Here is a 22,479-nt window from a genome sequence, read left to right as displayed (position 1 = left end):
CTCACCTGCCAATGCAGGAGACATTCAGTCCCTGGGCCAGAAAGAGATCATAGCAACCCACTCCATTATTCTTCCCTGGAGAATCCCATGGACAGAGGAGCCTGGTGGGCTACTGTTTCTGGGATCGCAGAGTCAGACATGCCTGAAGCAACTTAGCACACATACTCCTTACTACTAGGAATTTGTTTTTGATGGAGGAAGCCTCAGCATATGGATTTTGAAAAAGGTCATCCCTGCAGAAGAGAAAGGTAGCAGTCATTTTGGCCAGGACTATTGTCAGAGTATGTATTGTCCACCATAATCTGTCCAATTTTAAATGCCATAGCTTCTAGATTAGAACTCTGAGATGATGTAATTAGGAAATAAACTTGTTAAATACTGGCTGCTATCTGCCAAAAAATTATGGTTGGCTTTTAGAATAGTTGCCTTAAATTAGTGGTTCTTAAACTTTAATACATGAATCATTTGGAGAGTTTTAAACAAACCAACACAAAACTTTTCCTAGACTCCATCCCCAGAAATTTGTATTTAATTGCCCCCAGCACTGGTGTTTTAAATGCTCCCTAAATGAGTCAGATGTGCAGCCAGGATTGAGAACCACTGGATGAAACTACTTGGTGTGATAGAAGTAAAAAATTTAAAAAGCGAAAACTGTAGTGGAACACATGGTTTTATCTGTAGTTGTGTTTAAAATGGTTGGAAACATTTGGAGCTCATTTATTTTTGTTTCATTCCAGGGTCTCTATGGCAGCGTGATAGTGGCAGGAGGAAACACACTAATACAGAGCTTTACCGACAGGTTGAACAGAGAACTCTCTCAGAAAACACCCCCAGTAAGTTGTGTGTGTTCTTCAGTGGTATTTTTCAGTCATATATATCCTCCTACTGGTGGAAAATCTATGTAGATACAGTTTGTTTTTCAGTAGATTGATGGTATTTGTGTGTGCCTGGTATAGTATTAATACTCCTTATTAATAAAGTTTTTCTAGATGACATCTATTAGTTACTCCCATTACTGCCCATTACTATTTGAATCTTAATTTATTCATTGATTCCATACTTAAGTGCCTACAGTCTGCTAGGCACTAGGGATAGAAAATATAGTCCCTTCCCACCAAGGGCTTAGTCAGCTAGGAGGACTAAACCTGCAAAAAAGTAAACCTGTAATGTGCTAAGTGGTTCAGTATGTCGTCCGCCAGGCACTTTGGAGTGTCAGGGGAAATCCTCCTGAAGAGCTGTTTCAATGAATGAGTTCAGTTGGTTGACAGTTTATGAAACATCTAGGTGAAATATGTGCAAAAATATGAAGGGAAGAGGGTATATTCTAACATTTTGAAGTAGTTGGCTTGTAGTCTGCATAGAAGTGGGGCATGCTATATGGCTGAAAAGATGAATGCAATGGTGTATTATGTCCTAGGGCTGCTGTAACAAAGTGCCACAAAGTAGATGGTTCAAAACAACAGACATTTATTACCTCTCCGTCTGGAAGCTAGAATTCTGAAATCAACATGTTATCAGGGCCGTGCTCTCTGAAACCTACAGAAGAGAATTTTTCCTTCCCTCTTTCCGTTATCTGATGATTTGCCAACAATCCTTGGCGTTTCTTGGGTTGCAGTTATAGCACTTTAGTGTCTATCTCCATCATCATATGGCATTCTCCCTTGTGGGTCTGTCCTCTTCTTGGAGACTATTTCTAAATTAGGTTACATTCACAGGAACTGGGGAGTATCAATATACCTCTTTGGAAGATACAGTTCAACCCAGAAAGATAGGTACCAGTCATATCACTTACATAGAAAATTTACAGGGTAAAATCTGGCAGAGGACTGAAGAGCTTTTATGTTTTATTAAAAACATCCCTTGGTACACTATGATAACTTTCAAAGGGATAGAAGAATCTGGTTTAGAGAGAAGGTAGTGTACATGGTACATTAGTAACAGAGGAATTTTTAGATTTTTAAACATCCATCAAGTAGTTTTTTGTAAGGTATCCTGCAATAAATACATTTTAAAAAATTTATTAGAGGTTATATAGGCCCTAACAGAATCTATAGAATCTGTGTATTTGAATGTTTTACATATGCCACAATCTTTATATTTAAGTATTGATACAGGCACAAGATTGACACCTCCTTACATTTTTGGAGATACAGACTGATCTGGAATATACCTTGATTATAGTACTTTAGATTTCATAGAAAGTCCCAGAATAATGAATATATAGACATGGGCTGTCCAAGGTCTGTTCAAGACCAGGTAGATGCTATCCTTGTCTTTCAGGAGGCAATTAAAATGTAATGAAATCCATTGTAATAGGATTTGAGCAGTTCCTCACCTATAAAACCCGTGTTCATCCCTTCTGTTCCCAGCACCCCTCCTTCCCATCCTACATACTCCACCCCTACTGCATGCACAGACTCAAACTGAATGTTCATATATAGAGTAACTGGTAAGTATCAACAATCTGGAGTTCTCTCCATACAGAAGTGAGATAGGGGTAGTGCTGAGCCATAAAACCATGTTTATGGAGATAGTGTTCAAGCGTAACAGAAACACTAATCTGAAAAGAAAAGTGTGAATAAACTTCCCTGAGTCTGACGTCTGCATTTTGATTTGGATGGGGGCAGGAAGGAATGTGAGGAGGGGGTGAACCAAGATAGTACAAAGGCCCAAAGAATAAGTTAGAAAGTTGAGGAGGACTGCAGAAAGGGCAGCTAGTTGGGGTAGTAATTATACTCGGTGTTGATAAAATGCAATAATATATGAAGCACTTAGCACACTACTTGATATATGATAAGTGTTCAAGTACATATTTGCTGTTTTAAGATGAAATTCTGAGTACTGTACTCTAGCATGCAGTTTTCTAAGGTTTATATAATTTACTAAATTACACAAGACAAAGTACTTTAAAATCCTATACAGTAGTTCAACTTATGCCTATTATTAACCTAGCTACTACAAAATAATCATGTATAATTAGTGCTTGAACCAGAGCCACTAATAAGTCATCAAAACTGAATTTCCTAAATTGAGGCCCTTGTTCTATTTGATCACACTAATACTTATTCTTCCTTTTCTGTTTTAGAGTATGCGGTTGAAACTGATTGCAAATAATACGACAGTGGAACGGAGGTTTAGTTCATGGATCGGTGGCTCCATTCTAGCTTCTTTGGTTAGTTTATCTACTTTGCAAAATAGTTTAAGATTCTTATTTAACTTGAATGTATCACTTAAAATACTAAATTTAGTAAAAAGACTAAAATAATTGCTATGCATCATTTATCTTTGCATTTTAAATCTGTCACATTTGTAGAGGACCTGATGCTAGTCTTACCTATTCTGAAATGACAAAAATGCCTCATTGCCTTATTAGTGGGTATTGTCAGTCTGATTACAGTTTCCCTCTCCAAGGTAGGAATCTGTTAACTTATCCATGCCTCTTCTAACACTACTCACATTAGCACTGGTCAGGACTTATCTGCAGCCCACTTAAAATTAAATCATTCTTCTTAGATTCTGGTTGCTCCCTGGCCTATTGCTGAGGCAGAAGTCAGGAATTGGTGCCTGGGGCAGATGGTGAAGTCATGGTATTGAGGTTTACATGTTGCTTGGACTGGCTTCCTACCCTTGAAATCAGGAGGAAATTCTTGCACTTACCTGTATCCTAAATTTAGAAAATTTCCCCTTCACCTCAGAGCAGCCAAAGTAAATGAGTACTTACGCTAAATATTTTTAAAAGCTATTAACTATTAAATGTTTTTAACTGCCCATTTATCTATTTCTGGTCTATGTTTTATTTCTAGTCTCTTAGTTCAAAACTGAATACGTACGAATCCACTTGAATAGTCACAGGGAACGGATTTCTCCTGCTTACACGTCTGAATAGTAACGTAGTCCAGGATCCTTCCCCTTTGGTCATTTTCCTTTCACCTTCTATTTTGTATAGTGCATGTGTATTGTTGTTTGTGTACTTGCTAAACTTTATCCTAGTCTGAGTTCTAAATGTTACCGTTAATCAAATGCTAGAACATTGCATAAACACTATACCAGGATCAAGCCTTCCAACAATTTCTGTTGTTGCCGTTAACCAAGCCATCATAGCTAAACTCTTCCTTCATCTTCCTTTCCTGGCATTTTCTAAGTCCTCAAGACAGTATAGAAAGATTTAATATCCTATGTAAACTTAGGTAAGGCTAAATAGTGTCTTTGGGTATTCTAGAGGAGGGCAGAAATAAGAAGGGTGTAATCTGAGTACTATTTGGGGAGAGGTATAAGAGCTCTTAAAAGATTCAGAATTGTGAAAATGAAGATATTAAAGAAATATCTTTATTTATTTCCCAATATTTATTTGGGAAATATTTATTTCCCAATAGAAAAGTACATATATGTAATTTTTCTTTCCTTTCACAGGGCACCTTTCAGCAGATGTGGATTTCCAAACAAGAATATGAAGAAGGAGGGAAGCAGTGTGTAGAAAGGAAATGCCCTTGATAAGTTCCCAAACCTCTACCTTCTATGTCACCTTACGTTTCATAGCTTTAGTATACTCAGGAAAAGAACCACCATCTTTTGTAGAATGTTTATACATTTTTGCATATTTCAATTCCACTTAAATTTTTTAAGGCTTTAACTGGTTCTATAAATTAAAATAAGTTTGTGCTTTCCTTGAAATGCACTTATTCTTATTACAAGCATTTTATAATTTTGTATAAATGTCTATTTTCTCTAAATATTTTGCTTTCAGTAAAATGCTTTCCAACTGTTTAGTATATTACCAGTGGATTGGTAGAATTGCTTTTTATTGACTAGTAAAACTTATTGCCTATACTTTTTACATTAGGCTTTTAAAATTAAATAAAAATTACTAGCCATTCCAGAAATGTTTTTGGACTGTTGTGTTGTAACTTGCTACTTTAAATACTAAATGTGTTTATCATTGTACCCACTGTTTATTTAAACAGAATTCATAGCTCCTTCATATCTAGTAACAACAGTAGTTAAGGTTACCTGAATTCCAAAATTACCTTTTTGCCTATTTGTTACAGCAGTTGGTATCACTTTCCCACTCTAAGATGCAGGCAGTTAATTAAAAGTCTGCTTAGACACAAAATTTATAAAATGGAAATTTAATCTGAACTTTATATCTGATTTTGACCACTTCTAAAATTAGCATGCCATAATAACTCTTAAAACAATCGACAGTCCTTTGACTAAAAACACAAGTTATTTATAAACCACTTAGTATTTACTTTTGTATGTAATCCAAGAAAAACAAAATAGTAAATTATGGTTAAGATGTCTTAGGCAGCACTTGACTTCTGGGCTTCAGAAAGATGTGGAAACTTTTTCTGAAGAAACTTTTCTTTCTTTCGTGCTAAACTTATCTTCCTTGCTTTGATGCGGGCTTGCTTCTCAATTCTCAATCTAGGAAAATAAAAGCATAACAGCAATTTATACAAAATGATTTCCCTGTTACTTAGTACTGTCAACATGTCCAAATCAATTACTTAAAGACCTCAGTCATGCCAGTCTCTGTATTAGGTGTGCCATGTTTATTATTAAACTTGAATAACCACTGTAAACCTACACAAGTCAAAGATAAGCATGAGGTCTAGTGGTTAAGACTGTGCTTCCACTGCAGGTTCGATTTGGGGAACTAAGATCCCAAATGCCATTTGGTGCAGCCACAGAAATTGATTGCATCTATAACCCTGCACCAATTCTCTTTGGGAAAGTAAGAACAGATCTCGAGTCTGCAACAAACTGGGCTTTCTCCTTTATTTTAGAAATAATGTAATTTTATTGAATACATTAGATTTATGTCCTACCTCCTGAGACATTTAGAAATTTCCTAATTTCAAATAGCACCCAGTCCAGCATCATTTCCCCTACGCTGAGAGAATAAAACCATGCTAAGAGATGATGCTTAGTGCTTGTTGGACTTGCCACTGAGTTGGCCTCTACCTATCAGCATCCTGGGACATTAGGCCTTCATGCCTCAGCTAAAATGTTGACCTCTGGAGTCATTTTGAAATCATCAAAATTGCAAATAATAAATTCGTGGATGCCAGGCCTCTACTGTATTTAAACTGAAATATAACAATGCAGTTAAGGTATTGAATTTCAACTGCCATACAACAATGAAAATCAGCCACAACTATACCTATCCCTGCCCTCTTGAGACTCCTACGCAAGGTTTACTATTCTTGAGAATGTTCAATAATTCAATTTGATGAAGACAGATTGCACTAGGGCAGAAACTGAGAGTAGAAAGGACAAATTCTGGAGACACTCCTTCAGGAAGTTAAATCACTGAATATAGTGATTTCTAGGAACTAATGGAGGTAACAGAATTCCAGATAAGTGATTTAAAATCCTAAAGATTGATGCTGTTAAAGTGCTGCACTCAATATGTCAGCAAATTTGGAAAACTCAGCAGTGGCCACAGGATTGGAAAAGGTCAGTTTTCATTCTGATCTTGAAGAAGGGCAATACCAGAGAATGTTCAAACTACCGTATAATTGTGCTCATCTCACATGCAAGGTTATGCTTTTAAAGGTCCTTTTGTTTTTTAATTATGGAAACAAGCTTTGAGAGGAAAAAATTAGTCTTTAAAAGAATTAATGCTGAAAGGTGGCTGCATTATCTAAGGCAGTTGTTAAAAGCTGTGGTTCTTGTGCTGCTAGGATTTTCCCCTTAAATTCCCAGCTGCTTTTCTGCCTTGAATTCTGATCTGTAGCACCTTTAGCCAGTAACCGGGCAATTTTCCCCACCTTGTTTCTGCAGCCACAGCCCTGGATGTTAAGTGGCACCCTGACCCCAGAAAGCAGACACTGGCAATTATTTTCCTGTTCAATTGCAATTCTGGGGATTAAAGCTCTTCTCAGGCTTCTGTCTGTTTTTGGATGTGGATCCAGTGTTTCAAACAGCTGTTTCTAAAAATCTTGTTGTTATAGTTCTCAGCTTGTAACCATTTCACTCATCACCCAGGTAACCACTGCAACAGAAGTCCTATTTCTCCCTCTTCAATAACAAACCTGCTATGCAAAGTATCTAGAAATCACCATTTTGCAGGATAACATGAATTCAGATATACTACAATCGGCTCCTTTCCTCACCCAAGCACCCTCTCATTTCATCATTCCCGCAATAACATGAGCTCACATTCTATGCAGCTGAAGTGTATGGAACTTTAACATTACAAAAAGATTTAAACAACTACTTATATATATTGATGAAGAGCAAGATAGTAAAACTTCTGAAAGGATATACATTAAAATGCTAGCAGCTATTTCTGGATGGTGAAATTATGTAAGACTTTTTTTTTTTAACCTATTTTTCTAGTTTTTCCACAATAAACATGTATTAGTCATATAAAAGCTTAACACACACTGTCTGATGTGAAGACATGTTTTAGTGCTAAGGGTACTTGTGCTCACCTGACAAAACGTTCCACGTAGGGCATTGCAAAGAATCGTTTTCTATTATATCTTTTATTTAGGTACCAAGGTATAGGCCACTGCTTGAACTTGTGCCTGCCACGACAACAAAAAGGTATCACTCTACAGAAAACATGCAACAGATTTTCACTTTTTACAGATTTAGCCTTCTTTGGACTAGATATGTTTTCAATAAATTGTAATTGGCTTTTTAAAGCTTTTAAAATTTTTATACAGTTCACATTATGAAATAGTCTAAACTAAGAGGTATCAGACACTCATGAAGCCACTATAAAACATTAATATTTTGCAATGTTTGCTTCAGATCACTTTTAAAAATACATATATAAAAGTTTAAAAACACAACTTAAGTTCTCTACTTTTACAATAGCTTCCAGTCATAAACTGGAGTGTATCATTACCAGATGTATTTTGTAATTTTCCTACATACATATATGTATGTACTAACTTTATATATGTACACATATACGTGTATATACACATACAATTTGAAACACTGATACTCACATGTATATATTTTATGTTTTTAAAATGTAATAAATTTCACCAAGTGATTTAAGTATCTACCTATGTATGCCTCAACATAACAAAACCTAAAAAATAATGCTAAGTGGGAAAAAAGGAAATTGTGAATTCATACTATTAACATTGGAAAATATTTCAATTAAAAAAGTAACAGAAGGATTAATTTCAGGGCATTTAACCAAACTTTTGGAATTGTAATGTTTGATTTTAATAAGCTACATTGGTTAATAAGATGATGTAACTGCTTTGTTTACTACTCTAACTCCAGAAAAGTTAAAAAGCAAGAATTTTTAAACTTTAACAAGATTAGCACTCTTACACATTCTAAAATTGACACTTTCTCTCCTCTATCCTCACCCTTTCTATCTAACCTCAGCTTGGATTAATCTCAATAAATGTTTGTAGAAAAGAAATCAAAGTTCTTAGGCAAATGTTTTGGCAATTCCTCTTTTCTGCACTGAATCACACAGTTACAGACTACACAGCCATTCACCTAAATTTGGCTCCAAGCTACCCCATTACCACAAACTCCATTAAAAGAATTACATGGAATTAAAAGAATCTACCAGGACTTTCCAATGCAGGGCACACGGGCTTGATCCCTGGTCCAGGAGGATTCCTCGTGCTGCAGAACTAAGCCTGTGCACCACAACTACTGAGCCCCCACTCAAGAGCCTGCGAGCTTCAACTGCTGAGCCCCCGTGCTGCAACTACGGGAGCCCCGGTGCCTAGAGCCTGTGCCCTGCAACAAGAGAAGCCGCCACAAGAAGCCCAGACGCTGCAACGAAGAGTAGCCCCCACTCGTTGCAACTAGAGAAAGTCCATGTGAAGCAACAGAAGACCCAGCTCAGCCAAAAATAAAATTAATTGAAAACAAAATAATCTACCAAATGCATAAGCACTATTATGCAGTGTAATTTCAAGAGTACAGAGGTGGTCTCCAACCACCCAAAATTCCTTCCTCATCTTGACTGATGTTTAAATTTCTAATGATGCTTCCTTTCGGCAGTTCAACCCAAATGCAAATAAGCCCCTGGAAGACAGAATACACTGGGTCTTCTCAATTTCTCATAGCTCAGTGTGAATGTTTATTACCACATTCTTTCCCAAAGTCTGACAGGACTTTGGAAATGGACCCAGGAGACAAGATGTCACAGAAGTGGAAAGATGTAATGAAAATAAATTGTTTCAACATTTGGACTAGGGCCTATCCTAAGGGCAATGGGGCAAACTTGAGACTGGTCCACAGGGTCTTATTCCTCAAGAACTTCTTCAAATAGTTTCAGGTTCTCAATGGGTGAAGAGGATAGGTGTGTCCTACAATGAGCTTCATGGGATTTATAACCCTCTGAAATTACACGTGCATATATCAAGTTTTCTGGGGAAAGGATTTATAATTTTCATCAGATTCTCAAAAGGTCATATGATTCACTTAAGATTAAGAACCACTCCTATGAAGAACCTATAAATAACTGAACCATGGGAATGGGATGCCAAGGGATACCAGACAAAGCTACCTTCATTCATATCCTGAAGTTCCAAAGGGATCTGGGGACCTCTGTTTATATTAGCTACATCTCTATAATGTATCTAGATATTCTTAGAAGATACTGGACAGAGAATAAGGCATGGGGCTTCACTCTCATCTCAGAAGAGCTACTATGTACCAGATGATTCTTCCAAAGATGTCTCTTCTCCAAGCACCGGGTCTAGGCTTTTCTTGACCAGTCTGAAGAAGTCTGAGGGCATCTTCCCTTTCCTGGACAACTTTATCTAATGCATCCATGGAGTCTACTACCTGAGAAAAGAATACAGAAATACAGTTTCAACAATCATCCATGACAGCATTCCAAAGAAAGAGAACACATAAGGACTATGCTACAGAAAATCTATGATGAATCTTTTTGTCAAAGAACCATTCTGTCAAATATTTTCTAAAAATATTTTTGGCTTAGGTATGCATATACATAGGTGTCTGTAGTATCACTTTCTGTAACTTTTTTTAAAGTTTAATTAAAAATTATTGAGCTCAAATTTCCATATGTTATTTTTTTTGAATAGGATACACTTGCATAGATTCCTTTTGGAGACCCAATTTGACTCATCATTTCAAAACTCAATGAGCTATTACAAAATGATAACAATTAGTGACTTTTCAAATAGTAAAACCTATGTTCTGGCCTTAATTAGTCAGTGTGTCCCAAACACTCAGACACAGATATTTTGACCTGCTTAACTCAAAGCCACACTGAACAGCTGAAGCCACATGCTACTTCCTTTCAACCATATGAAAATTCATGAGAAATAAGACGGGTAAGAACAACAAATCCTATTTTGAGGACAAACTTAGAGGAGTGAAGGGATCACAGTGATCAGAGCCTAATACAAAGTCTCTGACTCTCAGGAACTCAGTAAACCTGGCTGCTGACTGACTACATTAAAGAGTCTGCCCAAGGTCAGAGCTAAGGCTCCTAACTGAAATCTAATGTTAGCTCACACAGACAGAAAATAAATGGTTACTAAGAACACAGAGCTAACATCCAGTTATTCATGTTACTGCTAACAGATAAGAAAGAAAATCAGAAGTATCAATGAGATACACCTCCTTCAAAAAAGTCACTCTCAAAGAGCTTTCTTTTCTAGTTTATAACTTTCCCAGAGGCAAGAGTGTCCTTGTATAGTTCCCAAAGTTTCAGCTTATATCTTAAATTGAGCATAATTCTTTTAAAATTTTTCTTGATAAATTTTCATTAGTAGTATGTCACAAAAGTGCTGAGAAAATTGCATAAATAATAACTTTCAGTTTATCTGGAGAAAACTTTTATATTTTAAATTCTAATTAAGAAAATACTGTACATATGATCTACTGGGCTGAAGTTCACCTCTAAAATATATCTTTGAAAGCAAGGAGAGGGAATCATCTACTATTGAAGTTTAATAAAAGTCTTAGAACAGCACCATTCTAGCAAGAGTTTTTTCATCAAACAAACAATGAGCTATTTATAAACAGCCAATCCACTTAAAAGAGTCTCTGAAGCACAACTTTCCTTAAAAGCAGAGTTGGCAAACATACCTAAAAATAAAATCACATTACTTTACAAATGTTTTGCAGCAATGAAAAACATTCAAAGGAAGCAGGGTTCCTCTGTAAAATGGCTGATTCCAGGGCTGAGGCAGAAAAAGTACAAGATGAATCCAGCATATCCTGCTATTCCTCATCAAAGACTGATGAGAACACCGAGGCCAGCCATAATAACCCACAATGGCCAAATCTGGAATGACAAAACTAAAGGATTTTAACTCATTGAATCAGGTTGGAATCCATGAATCAAGAAAAAAAAGAGAAAGGAAGATAGAAGAAATGGAGAAAAGGAAAAGCCCTTCCTTACAGAAGAAAGCTAACTAATAAGTAGAATGAACAATGAAATTAGACAATCACCATTTAGCAAACATCACAGTAATAACTGATTGAGGCATGAATCATCATGCCTCAATGGATGGATGCTAAAACCAATGAGTTACAAGTTTGGGGATTTACATGTTCTCAAAATAAAGAAAAGTTAGTAACTATACAGTGAAGAAACCTAACACCACAATAACCAACCTACTAATGCTAAGAACTTCAATAACAGAATGTATCAACACTGCATGCCTCCTCACCTGATGCACTGAGAAGAATACAGCATCACATCTATGACATTCCTGCCAATCATGATTATTATCATGAGAAATATCATACAAGCCCAAATTGGCCCATTCTCTTCAACAATGTCAATGTCACGAAACACAAAGAAAGACTGAGTCATCAGATTAAAGGAAAGTCAAGAGACAAAACTGAAAACACATCAGTCAGGATTTTCTTTGCTATAAAGCATATATTAGGATAACATGAAATTTCAATAAGATCTTTTTTGGGGGGCAGGGCAATATACATTTAAATACCTACAGGTAAAGGGATATCACATATAGAACTTATTCTTAAACAGTTGAGGAAAACTGTATTTTTGTAGAGAGGAGGCAGAGAAGGATAAAGCAAACGTGGTTAAGTATCCACACAGGGAATCTGGCTGAAGGAGGCCTTTTTGTATTGTTCTCATAATTTTTCTGTCAGTCTCATATTTTATTAAAATAAAAAAATCCAAATATGATGCAACTCAATTTTTATAAAGGCAGATTAAACTTCCCCATAATTAGGGTAAATAACAGATTTTATTCCACCCCTTCTTTGACCCTCTGCAGGGATACCCAGATCCTAACAGTGGTGAGCAGTGTGGGGAAAGAAACCTGAAGCAGTTGAGGTTAGGAAGCAAGACTGAAGCAATTACAAAAAGCTGGGTTCCAATCTCACTGCCTTACTATGGTATGGAAAAAACATCAATAAAGAGCTGACCTTGAAAGCGCTCTATGGATAAACAAACAAATCTAACTAAATAAAACAAAACCTCTAAATGGAAGAAATAATTGCAGATCTGCATTTACTGATGTGGGAAAATTTCTAAAATATATTAGTAGAAAATGTAAGTCTCAGAAGAGTATATACAATATAAATAAATGTATGTAAATAAAAATAATCAGGCACATTTCTATTTGCAGAGAAAAATTCTGATGGATATATAGGAAATACACAGGATTGATTACCTCAATGGAAATAAAGGAATGGAAATAACGACACCAAGTGATTTCTTGTTAATGATGAAGAAAACCTAACTAAAGTAACAGTGACCTTTTCACAGTAATGGGAAAGTACTCAAACTGCTGAATACAGGAGGGGAAACGATGGTGGAGGAGGAGGAAGAGGAGCTCATCTCCCCCCACACACACAATGTGGAACAATTCTCAAAGAAAACTAACTGGAAACTACAGATCTCCTGTACCACCAAAGCTGCATGGAAGATCTCCACGTAACCAGAGAGAAGGCCTCAGGTCCAGTATCTGTGCCCCTGGGAGGGATCTATAAGGAAGAGCAGGTCCACATGGGCAGACCCTCAACGTGGAGAGGGAGTGGATCAACCTACAATTTGGGCACTCCCATGCCAGTCAAGGGTCCTACATGAGGAGTCAAGCCCTCTAGCCTGCTGGGTAATCTGCAAAGACAGAATAATGGAAAACACCCAATCACAACAGCAGACAGACAAATGAAAAAAATGAAAGCAACATATGAGGTCTATGGGATGATCACAAAGTGTTCCAACTTGTGCATAACAGGGATTCTGAATCCTAACAGATTGGGATTCTGAAAACAGAGAGGGAGAAGGGAATCAAAAAATATTATTTGAAGAAATTACCAATGAAATTCCTAAACTCAAAGAAGGAAACAGATATCAAGGTACAGGAAGCACACAGAGAGGGTCCTAAACAAGATGAACCCAAACACACCCAAACTAAGATATACCATAATTAAAATGACAAAACTTAAAAGAATTTTAAAGGCAGCAAGAGAAAAGTCAGTTACTCAAAAATTCATGGAGCTCCCCTAACACCAGAAGGGAGTGCCACAATATACTCAAGCCCTGAAAGGTGAAAATCCTGCAACCCAGGTATTCCACCCTGCAAGATTATGATTTAGAATAGAAAGAGAAGGAATTTCTCAGAAGAGTAGCAAAAACTAAAATAACTCATACACCATATAAAAAATACACTGTATAAAAAAAAATGAACTCAAAATGGTTTAAAGGCCTAAATAAAAGACAAGCCATCATAGAACCCCTAGAAGAGATCACAGGCAAAATGTTCTCAGACATAAATTGTAGCAGTATATTCTTAGGTCAGTCTCCCAAGGCAAAGGAAATAAAAGCAAAACTAAACAAATGGAACATAATCAAATGTAAACGCTTTTACCCATCAACAAAATGAAAAGACAACATATGGAACCAGAGAAAATATTTGTAAATGATGGGACTGACAAGAGGTTAATATCCAAAATACAAAAGAGCTATACAAAAGAGCTCACACAACTCAATATTGAAAAAACAAACAACCCAATCAAAATATGGGGCAGAAAACCTAAATAGACATTTCTCCAAAGACAAACAGATGACCAACAGTCAACATGAAAAGATGATCAACATCCCTAATGACTAAAGAGAAGCAAATCTAAACCACAGTGAGGTATCACTTCAAGTTGGCCAGAATGGCTACCATCAAAATGTCTGCAAATAATAAGTGCTGGAGAGGGTGTAGAGAAAAGGGAACCCTTCAAAACTCTTGGTGGGAATGTAAACTGGTGCAGCCACTACGGAAAATACTTTTCCTTAAAAAAAACTAAAAACAGCACTACCGTATGACCCAGCAATCCCACTCCTGGGCATATTTCCGGAAAAAAGAACTGTAATTTGAAAAGATACATGCACCCCAATGTTCACAGCGGCACTATTTGCAACAGCCAGGACATGGCAGCAACTGGAGTGCCCACCAACAGACAACTGGCCTAGGAAGATGCGATATACATGTATACACACACAACGACACAATGGAGTTATTACTCAGACACAATGAAGGAAGAAATACTGTCATTTACAGCAACACAGGTGAACCTAGGAAATATACTTAGTGAAGTTAGAAAAAGACAATTATGGTATCCCTTACCTGTGGAATCTAAAAAATAATACAAATGACTCTCTAATATGAAACAGAAACACTCACAGACACAGAAAACAAGCTTATGGTTACCAAAGAGGAGAGGGCGTGGGGAGAAAAGTAAATAAGGAATATGGAATTAACAGACAAAAACTACTATACATAAAATAGATAAGCAACAAGGATTTACTGTCTTGCACAGGAAATCATGTTCAATTTCTATAATAACCTATAATGGGAAGCAATCTGGAAAAAAAAAAAAAGAAAAATATATATATAAAACTGAATCACTATGGTGTACACCTGAAACAATTTTATAAATTAACTATACTTTAATTAAAAACTTAATTAAAATGGTTAAGATGGGGCTCCCCTGGTGGTTTAGTGGTTCAGAGTCTGCCCCGCAACAATGCAATGGACACAGGTCTGACTCCTGGTCGGGGAAGATCCCACATGCTGCAGAGCAGCTAAGCCCATGCGCCACAGCTACTGAATCCCACGTGCCCAAGAGCCCGTGCTCCGCAACAAGAGAAGCTGCAGCAAAGAGAAGCCCACGTACTGCAACTAGAGAAAGTCCCTGCATAGCAACAAAGACCCAGAGCAGGCAAAAGTAAGTATTTTTTTTAATGGTTAAGATGATAACACTTCTGTTATAGGTTTTTTTATACCAATTATTAAAAAAGCATTAAACAAATTTGACCTAGTGGGTGCAGAAGTAGTTAAACCAGAATTAGAAATCTAAGATGGTGCAGGTACTTCAGAAAACAGCTGGACTGTTTCCTAAAATGTTAAACACTGATTTAGCACACAACACAGCAATTGACTCCTAGGGATCTACCTAAGATAGGTCCATGCACATTTGGGGGTTATAGGTAGAAATGGGAATGACTGAAGATGGGTCTGAGATTTCCTTTTGGGAGGATGGAAATGTTCTAAATTAGATAGTAGTAATAGTTGCTTAAGAATGTAGATCTCCTAAAAATCAAGCAGAAATTGAAAGAAACCTACTTGCCAAGAATTGTAGGAACCATACGCTCACACGTTTTAGCTTTTACCCCACACTCAGCAGTCTCCAGACTCCCACAAATCTCACCTTTTCTAAGCGCTCCGGGCTTGGCATTGGCAGACTCTGCCGCTTAGCTTCCTGCTCTAGAGTTAGGAGCATGTTTCTTTCTTTCAGGAGAACATACCTATATCAAAAACAGAACTAGTAATGCTATTCTGTAGTTATATTAATAAAATTGTGGATTTTGACATCAAAATTAATAATCTGTACTCAAAAGTCCTTTAGAATAATCCTTTAAACAGAGCTATATCTAGTCTCACTCATTTGTTCACTAAATTTTCCAAGTGCCACATACTGTATTAAGGAAGTACCAGAAGAGTTACAAACAAGCATACAATATAGTCCACACATTCCAAGCGGAAAGAGCAGATGGAAGGCAACTAACACCTGTTCAATTCCTATTTTAAGCATATTATATACATTTATTTCCGGAAAAGGCAATGGCACCCCACTCCAGTACTCTTGCTTGGAAAATCCCATGGAGGGAGGAGCCTGTTAGGCTGCAGTCCATGGGGTCGCTAAGAGTCGGACACGACTGAGCGATTTCACTTTCACTTTTCACTTTCACACATTGGAGAAGGAAATGTCAACCCACTCCAGTGTTCTTGCCTGGAGAATCCCAGGGACGGGGGAGCCTGGTGGGCACCGTCTATGGGGTCGCACAGAGTCGGACACAACTGAAGTGACTTAGTATAGCATACATTTATTTCACTGAATTCTCACAATAATTCTGAGGTTGGAATCATTTCCACTTTCTAAATGAAGAAACTAAAGCTAAGACAAGTAAGGTATTTGGCGGGCATGTAGCTAATTCAGCTAAATCAAATCATGAACTCCTTGTGTATAAATCCATTCTATTTTTAGCCCATATGCCCCCTCCACAACTGTAATGTGCTGTGGCGTATTAAGTGGTATAGACAACAAGTACCAGAGAATTAAGTGGGAGAGATGAGACATTCCTTCTGGCCAAGATGGTCAGGGAAAGCATCAAAGAGATGGGATAAGTTAGGCTGGAAAGAAAACCAAAGCAAACACAAATACTGAGATCAAAACATGAAGTGGCAAAGCTTGAATGGGAGTGAGTTTTGTGAATAAATTATGTTTGACTGAGAAGTAGAGCTGGAAGAAAGGAAATAAACATGGGGGGGCAGAGAACACGACACAAAGGAACTGGGCTACTTTTTGGTGTGGAAGAAGACAATTTGGAGGGGAAAAGTGGCAGAAGATAAATGATTTGGTTTTAGCCAGGATGAATTGAAACTGCCTTAACTATCCCTTTACCAATAAGCGGCAGTAAACAGGCTGTAAGACAACAGTTTTTTTATAATGAATCTGTGCTGTTTCATGTAACATATCTGACACCAAATGAGGGTTTGTCCTTCTTATATTGTCTTTTCTAACACAACTTTTCCAACTCCTCTGATACTAACTACCTGAAGTTAGTGCCAGATTCCACAAACGTAACGATTCAGTCCCACAAGAAAGACTGCCCCACTTTAGATGCCAATAATGATTTCTAGGCCTTACATGTATCTGACAGACCTGCTCTAAGTTAGGGGTTCCAAAAACCCTCTCCTTGGGTTTGATAATTTGATAGAACAGCTCACAGAACTGAGGAAAGCACTTTACTCTCTGGTTTATTATAAAGGATACAACTCAGAAACAGCCAGGGGGAAGAGACGCACAGGACAAGAAACAGACATGGGGTGCAAAGCTACCCTGCCTTCTCAGGGCACAACACCCTCCCAGAACTTCCATGTATTTACCAGCTTAGAAGGTCTCCAAACCTAGTTGTTTAGGGTCTTTTAATCATGCAGGCATGACTGATTAAATCACTGGCCACTGGTGACTGAACTCAATCTCTAGACCCTCCCCCCTCCCAACTCCCCCCAGAGGTGGGCATGGTTGTGAGGCTGAATTCTTCACCCTCTAATCATGCCTTGGTCTTTCCTGAAGCTGTGCAACAACGCCCTCCCTGCCCACTTCACCTCTGAGAGTTGTTTAATTGGAACAAAAGACACTTACATCACTCAGGCAATTACAAGGAATTAAGGAGCTATGTGTTAAGCCATCAGAGACAAAAGACAAAGTATATTATTTCTTATTGTATCACAAGAACAAGCTTGTAGTATTAGTGATCTTATAAGCATTTTACAGGTCTTTAATCTGCCATGAAAAATAAACCACCCTTTAAATCAAGGGATAAAACTGTAACTGCCTTCTACAGTGCCTGGACAAATAGCAGCGCTGAGTGAAGGGGGCTTGGTGAAAGAACAAGGTGGGTAAGAAGTGGTAGGCACCGCTCCATTTAGACCAGCCAAGTGTCCCCATGTTGGTGACCTACATGTAGGAATGTAGGTTCAGTGCTGCAACACCACAGGTCTGATTTTACAAGAGCCAGAAGTCCTTATTTTTGTGTTAAACTTCCCAATTTTTAAAACACAGTACAGTCCAAACAAATATATCTTTGCGCTAAATATAGTCAATAAATGCAGAGGGTGGGGGTGGGGTCAAAAGGTACAAATTTCCAGTTATAAAAGGAAAAAGTCATGGGGGTGTAAGGTACAGCATGGTGACTATAGTTAGTAATACTATATTGCATAACTGAAAGTACCTCAGAGAATGGATCCTGAAAATCCTCACCACAAAGAAAAAAAATTGCTGTATTAACTGGACTTATTGTGATCATTTTGCAATATATACCAATACTGAAGCATTACACTGCACATCCAAAACTAATATAATGTTATGTCATCATACCTCAATTTATACTCAATATATGTATATATACAAATCAACTGTCTTAAATCCTCTCAACTCTTAATTCATCAGGAGAACCTGCCAGCAAAACCTACCTACATTTCTAGTTAAGGGCATCCTCCTACACACTTTCTCAAAGCAATTAAGCTAAAGCTTCCAGGCCATGCAAAATAATTAAAAGGAAGAAGACGACATGTGGCCAATTCATCCCCATTCTGTCTCATTAGTTCCCTGGAATTGGTAGTATGACTGGTAGCAGTTACAGTAAAACTTCTGAACTCCCAACTCACTCTGACACGTCTCTCATAATGTAACTTAACCTCTGGAGTACTTATAAAAATTTCAATGATCTTATATATCACCAATGGTACTATAAATCATTTCACTTAATTTCTTACATCAGATCAAGTTTATATCTCATTATTATACTATAACTGCCTCAAACTCTTAGACGTTAATGCACTCAGTATACTTACCAAAGTTTATGTAAATCTTCATTACTTTTGTTCCTTAACTGCTGACAGGTCCACGAAGCTCCTATTAAAGTGATAAACTCATAACGTGAAATAATTTTCTAGTTACGTGTCCTTTGACAAATTACTTAATCTCTCTAAACCTGTTTCCTTATCTATAAAATACATAATAGTTTTCGATACTATAGTACAATATATAATTAGGACTTAATTGTGATTAAATTAGATATCAGTAATGTGACTGGCAATAGCATTCAAAACATGTCAGTATTAGTATAAAATATATTTCAGTCTAATCTCAAAATACTATTCTTATAAATTAATATTCAATTATCTCTAAAAGAGTGAAATCTAGAACAAACCCCAAACCTCACTTCAGTTAATATTTCAACCTGCTTCTCTTCTAAACCTTTTGTCAACCTGCCAACGAATAGTTTACTATTATACTGTCCTCCTATTTTTCTCTAACAGACATTCCCAAAGGAACTGAAAAAAGAAAATAACATAAGTAATTCCCAAACTGGATAAATAATCCAAATATGATAGAAGGTTTAATAAATATATTTAATACTGGTCAACCCAAATATCTCACCAGATTTCACCTTTTCTTCCCCCCAATTCTTTGGGTCATCAAAAAATTCTTCCAGTCCTCTCCTAGACAATGTGGTCTGAAGTAATCTACACTGGTGAAAAGATGTGACATTTGGTGTATTCTTAGTCAACAGACTCAGAGAAAACCTGCAACTGAACATATATGAACAAGTGATTAAAGTTTCATGACATCTGGATTTTATAGGCAATAAATGGAATCATTTCCTCATTTACAATGTCAAAAAACCAACTTAGGGTTTCTGCACAAGAAACAATAAACTCATAAAATGCTTTAAAAATTATTTTTAATATCCCCAGTATAGATGCTGCTATCCTGTAATTTAGAACATAATTTCAGAGATAATATATTGACTAATTATATTTTACGGTAACATTTTTAGCTCCTTCATATGCTGCTGGTGGGCATATAAGTAGATAAAAGTATTCTGAAGTTCAATTTTGCAACACATCTGAGGCCCAGTGATTCTTCCTTTAAGCCAGTAATTTCACTGGATTTAAAAATTTCAACTGAAGAAAATGATCACATATGGGAATTGATAAATCAAAATGTCTATTGTGGTGATCATTTTGAAATGTATGAAAATATTAAATCATTTGTTGTACACCTGAAACTAATATATGTCAACTACACTTTTAAAAAGTCTAGTAAAGCATTATATATAACAAAAAACTGACAATAATGTAAATGTGCAACTTGGAAATGGTTAAAATAATTATTGTGCATCTGCATGATAATTTATTATGTAGAAAAATCTAAAAGTCATACTTATAAACAATATTTAATGACCTGGAGAAATAATTTAAAATACAATAATGAAATGTATCACAAACGCTGTATTCCTACCAAAAAAAAAAAAAATCTAACCTGAATCTAATCATGAACAAACAAGCAGACAAATCCAAATGAATGAATATTCTAAAAAGGTTGACCTTCTTAAAGAGATATTAATAACATCAAAGAGAAAAAAAGAAACTGTTTTGGATTAAAGTAGACTAAAAAGATATGACAATTAACATGATAAATGACCACTGATTGGATTATGAATAAAAAAAGTAAGAAAGAAAAAATATTCCCAGTGTGATCATTGTAGTATTGTGGTTAAGACATTTCTTGTTTTCAGGAAATTCATGCTGAAATGTCTCGATGCTTGCAATTCTGACACGCCTCAAATATTTCAGAAGAATAAAAGCACGGATATAAAAAGTATAAAAAATGTGACAAAATACTGGGGAGTGATTAATATAAGTGAAGAGTATATGGTTATTCTTTGTACTACTTTTACAACTTTTCTTTTGGTTGGAAATTGAAAAAAAAAAGTTGATGAAACAAGGGTAGAATATAAAAATGCATGTAAATATGATCCTGACTTTATTTAAAAATTACATGTATGTGTATATTCTGAAAGTGAAAAAGAAGAAAACCTGTTTATCTCTGGATGGTAAAACAATAGTTGATATTTACTTTCTTTTCAAAACACTTTACCTTATTTTCCAAGTGAAAGTGAAGTCACTCAGTCGTGTCCGACTCTTTGCGACCCTATGGACTGTAGCCTATCAGGCTCCTCCGTGCATGGGATTTTCCAGGCAAGAGTGCTGGAGTGGATTGCCATTTCCTTCTCCAGGGGATCTTCCTGACCCAGGAATCGAACCCGTGTCTCCTGCATTGCAGGCAGACGCTTGACCATCTGAGCCACCAGAACATGAATGTGAAGTCGCTCAGTCGTGTCCGACTCTTTGCGACCCCAGGGACTGTAGCCTACCAGGCTCCTCCGTCCATGGGATTTTCCAGGCAATAGTACTGGAGTGGATTGCCATTTCCTTCTCCAAGGGATCTTCCCAGCCCAGGGATCGAACTAGGTCTCCCCTGTCGTAAACAGACGCTTTACCGTCTGAGCCACCAGGGAAGCCCTTATTTTCCAAAGTGTCTGTAAATGAACGTATAACTTAATAGTAATGATAAAAATCTAAACTTATTTTTAAGGAAAAAGGGTGATGAGATGGAAGAGACAATTGGTTCAAGTCTGCTACTTTTCAAGTTACAACCCCTGAATCTCTGCAAATAAAAAAAAACAAACAAACTCAAACCACTGCTTATCTCTGAGGTTAATGTAAGGTATTACATTATAGCTGAGGGATGCCCAATAACTGTGCTGGATTCAAGAGCACACACATTACTTCCTTTTGGGAAAAAAACCCCAATAATTTGTAAAATTCAACTCATTAAAAACAAAAGCTAATAACAGGGAGGTAATCGTACAGCTTAACGTCAAACATGATCTGTCTGTCCAGAAGACAAGCCGTCTTTCTAGAAATAACCACCGTGTGTAGTATATTCTTTTCTCACACCTGCAAGGCGACTTTCAGTTCACTCGGCTTTCATTTATCCACTCAAAATTTACTGAACACCTCTTTTTGACAGGCTCTGGGAGTACACATCCCGTTCCCCCCTTTTAATCTATTAGAAACCTGACACAGCGCTCAGTTCCACAGCCAAAAGCTCTTAAGTGAATTTTTTTGAAAACTCAGTCAAGCAGGATGCTTCCGTACCTCCACATTTAATTAAACAAATACTGGGTTTCTACAGACCCTGAGAACTGCCTGGTCCACAGTAAGTGGCAACAAAATGTTTGAGGAAGACACGGACATGTCGCAGGTGAGAGACTTCTCCAAGGTCACTGACTCCTCACGATGGTGGGCTCGCGTCCAGCCATCAAAGCCGCCTTCCCAGCCCAAAGCGTTTTCAGCATGTCAACAACCAAACAAGATCCAAAGTTGGGGAAGTGGACAGACCTACTCCTCAAATAACTTACCCTGTGCTAGCAAGGGCCTGAGAACTAATTAACGACGTAGAAGCCTTCAGAGCGGCTGAGACTCTTCTGCAGAAAACAGCCAAACTGGAAGCAGCCATCTTTTCGCATCAGCAAGCACACCGCATTTCCGCCAAAACGGTGTCACTTCCGGAGTCTCACGCCGACCGGAAGGCGAGAACGGGAGTTGACTTTGCCCT

General features: G+C 37.1%; 2 protein-coding genes across 3 annotated transcripts in view; one reads left to right on the top strand and one right to left on the bottom strand.

The window, feature by feature from the left end:
* Window positions 1-4,880, top strand: part of ACTL6A (actin like 6A) — a 31,435-nt gene extending 26,555 nt beyond the window's left edge. The window contains exons 12-14 of the mRNA XM_061415285.1: window positions 738-833; window positions 3,086-3,172; window positions 4,411-4,880. Coding sequence (XP_061271269.1) covers window positions 738-833; window positions 3,086-3,172; window positions 4,411-4,491 — 264 coding nt within the window. The 3' untranslated portion in view covers window positions 4,492-4,880. The remainder of the gene's footprint in view (window positions 1-737; window positions 834-3,085; window positions 3,173-4,410) is intronic.
* MRPL47 (mitochondrial ribosomal protein L47) lies at window positions 4,410-22,426 on the bottom strand. Of its 2 annotated transcripts, XM_061415296.1 has the most exons (7): window positions 22,283-22,425; window positions 19,453-19,604; window positions 18,864-18,924; window positions 15,655-15,751; window positions 9,653-9,783; window positions 7,440-7,535; window positions 4,410-5,424 (listed from the first exon to the last, which is right to left on the bottom strand). In XM_061415296.1, the coding sequence occupies exons 1-7, from the start codon at window positions 22,378-22,380 to the stop codon at window positions 5,301-5,303; spliced, it is 759 nt and encodes a 252-aa protein (XP_061271280.1). In that variant the 5' UTR covers window positions 22,381-22,425; the 3' UTR covers window positions 4,410-5,300. The 2 variants fall into 2 exon arrangements, with proteins under 2 accessions (XP_061271280.1, XP_061271290.1); XM_061415306.1 differs by lacking the exons at window positions 18,864-18,924; window positions 19,453-19,604 and having other exon boundaries at window positions 22,283-22,426.
* Between the last annotated feature and the right edge of the window lie 53 nt (window positions 22,427-22,479).

The sequence above is a fragment of the Bos javanicus genome, chromosome 1 (genome assembly GCF_032452875.1).
Source record: "Bos javanicus breed banteng chromosome 1, ARS-OSU_banteng_1.0, whole genome shotgun sequence".
NCBI lineage: Eukaryota > Metazoa > Chordata > Mammalia > Artiodactyla > Bovidae > Bos > Bos javanicus.
The sequence above is the reverse complement of the archived record's forward strand: the minus strand, read 5'-3'. Positions and strand labels throughout refer to the sequence as shown.

What these genes read in the sequence shown, in the direction of transcription:
- MRPL47 (XM_061415296.1), bottom strand. Translation starts at nt 22,380, where the DNA reads ATGGCTGCTTCCAGTTTGGCTGTTTTCTGCAGAAGAGTCTCAGCCGCT. An exon ending in GGAAGAAAAGGTGAAATCTG is followed by an intron (nt 18,925 to 19,452) that starts GTGAGATATTTG and finishes TCACTTTAATAG; the next exon opens with GAGCTTCGTGGACCTGTCAG. An exon ending in TACGTGGAACGTTTTGTCAG is followed by an intron (nt 5,425 to 7,439) that starts GTGAGCACAAGT and finishes TTATTTTCCTAG; the next exon opens with ATTGAGAATTGAGAAGCAAG.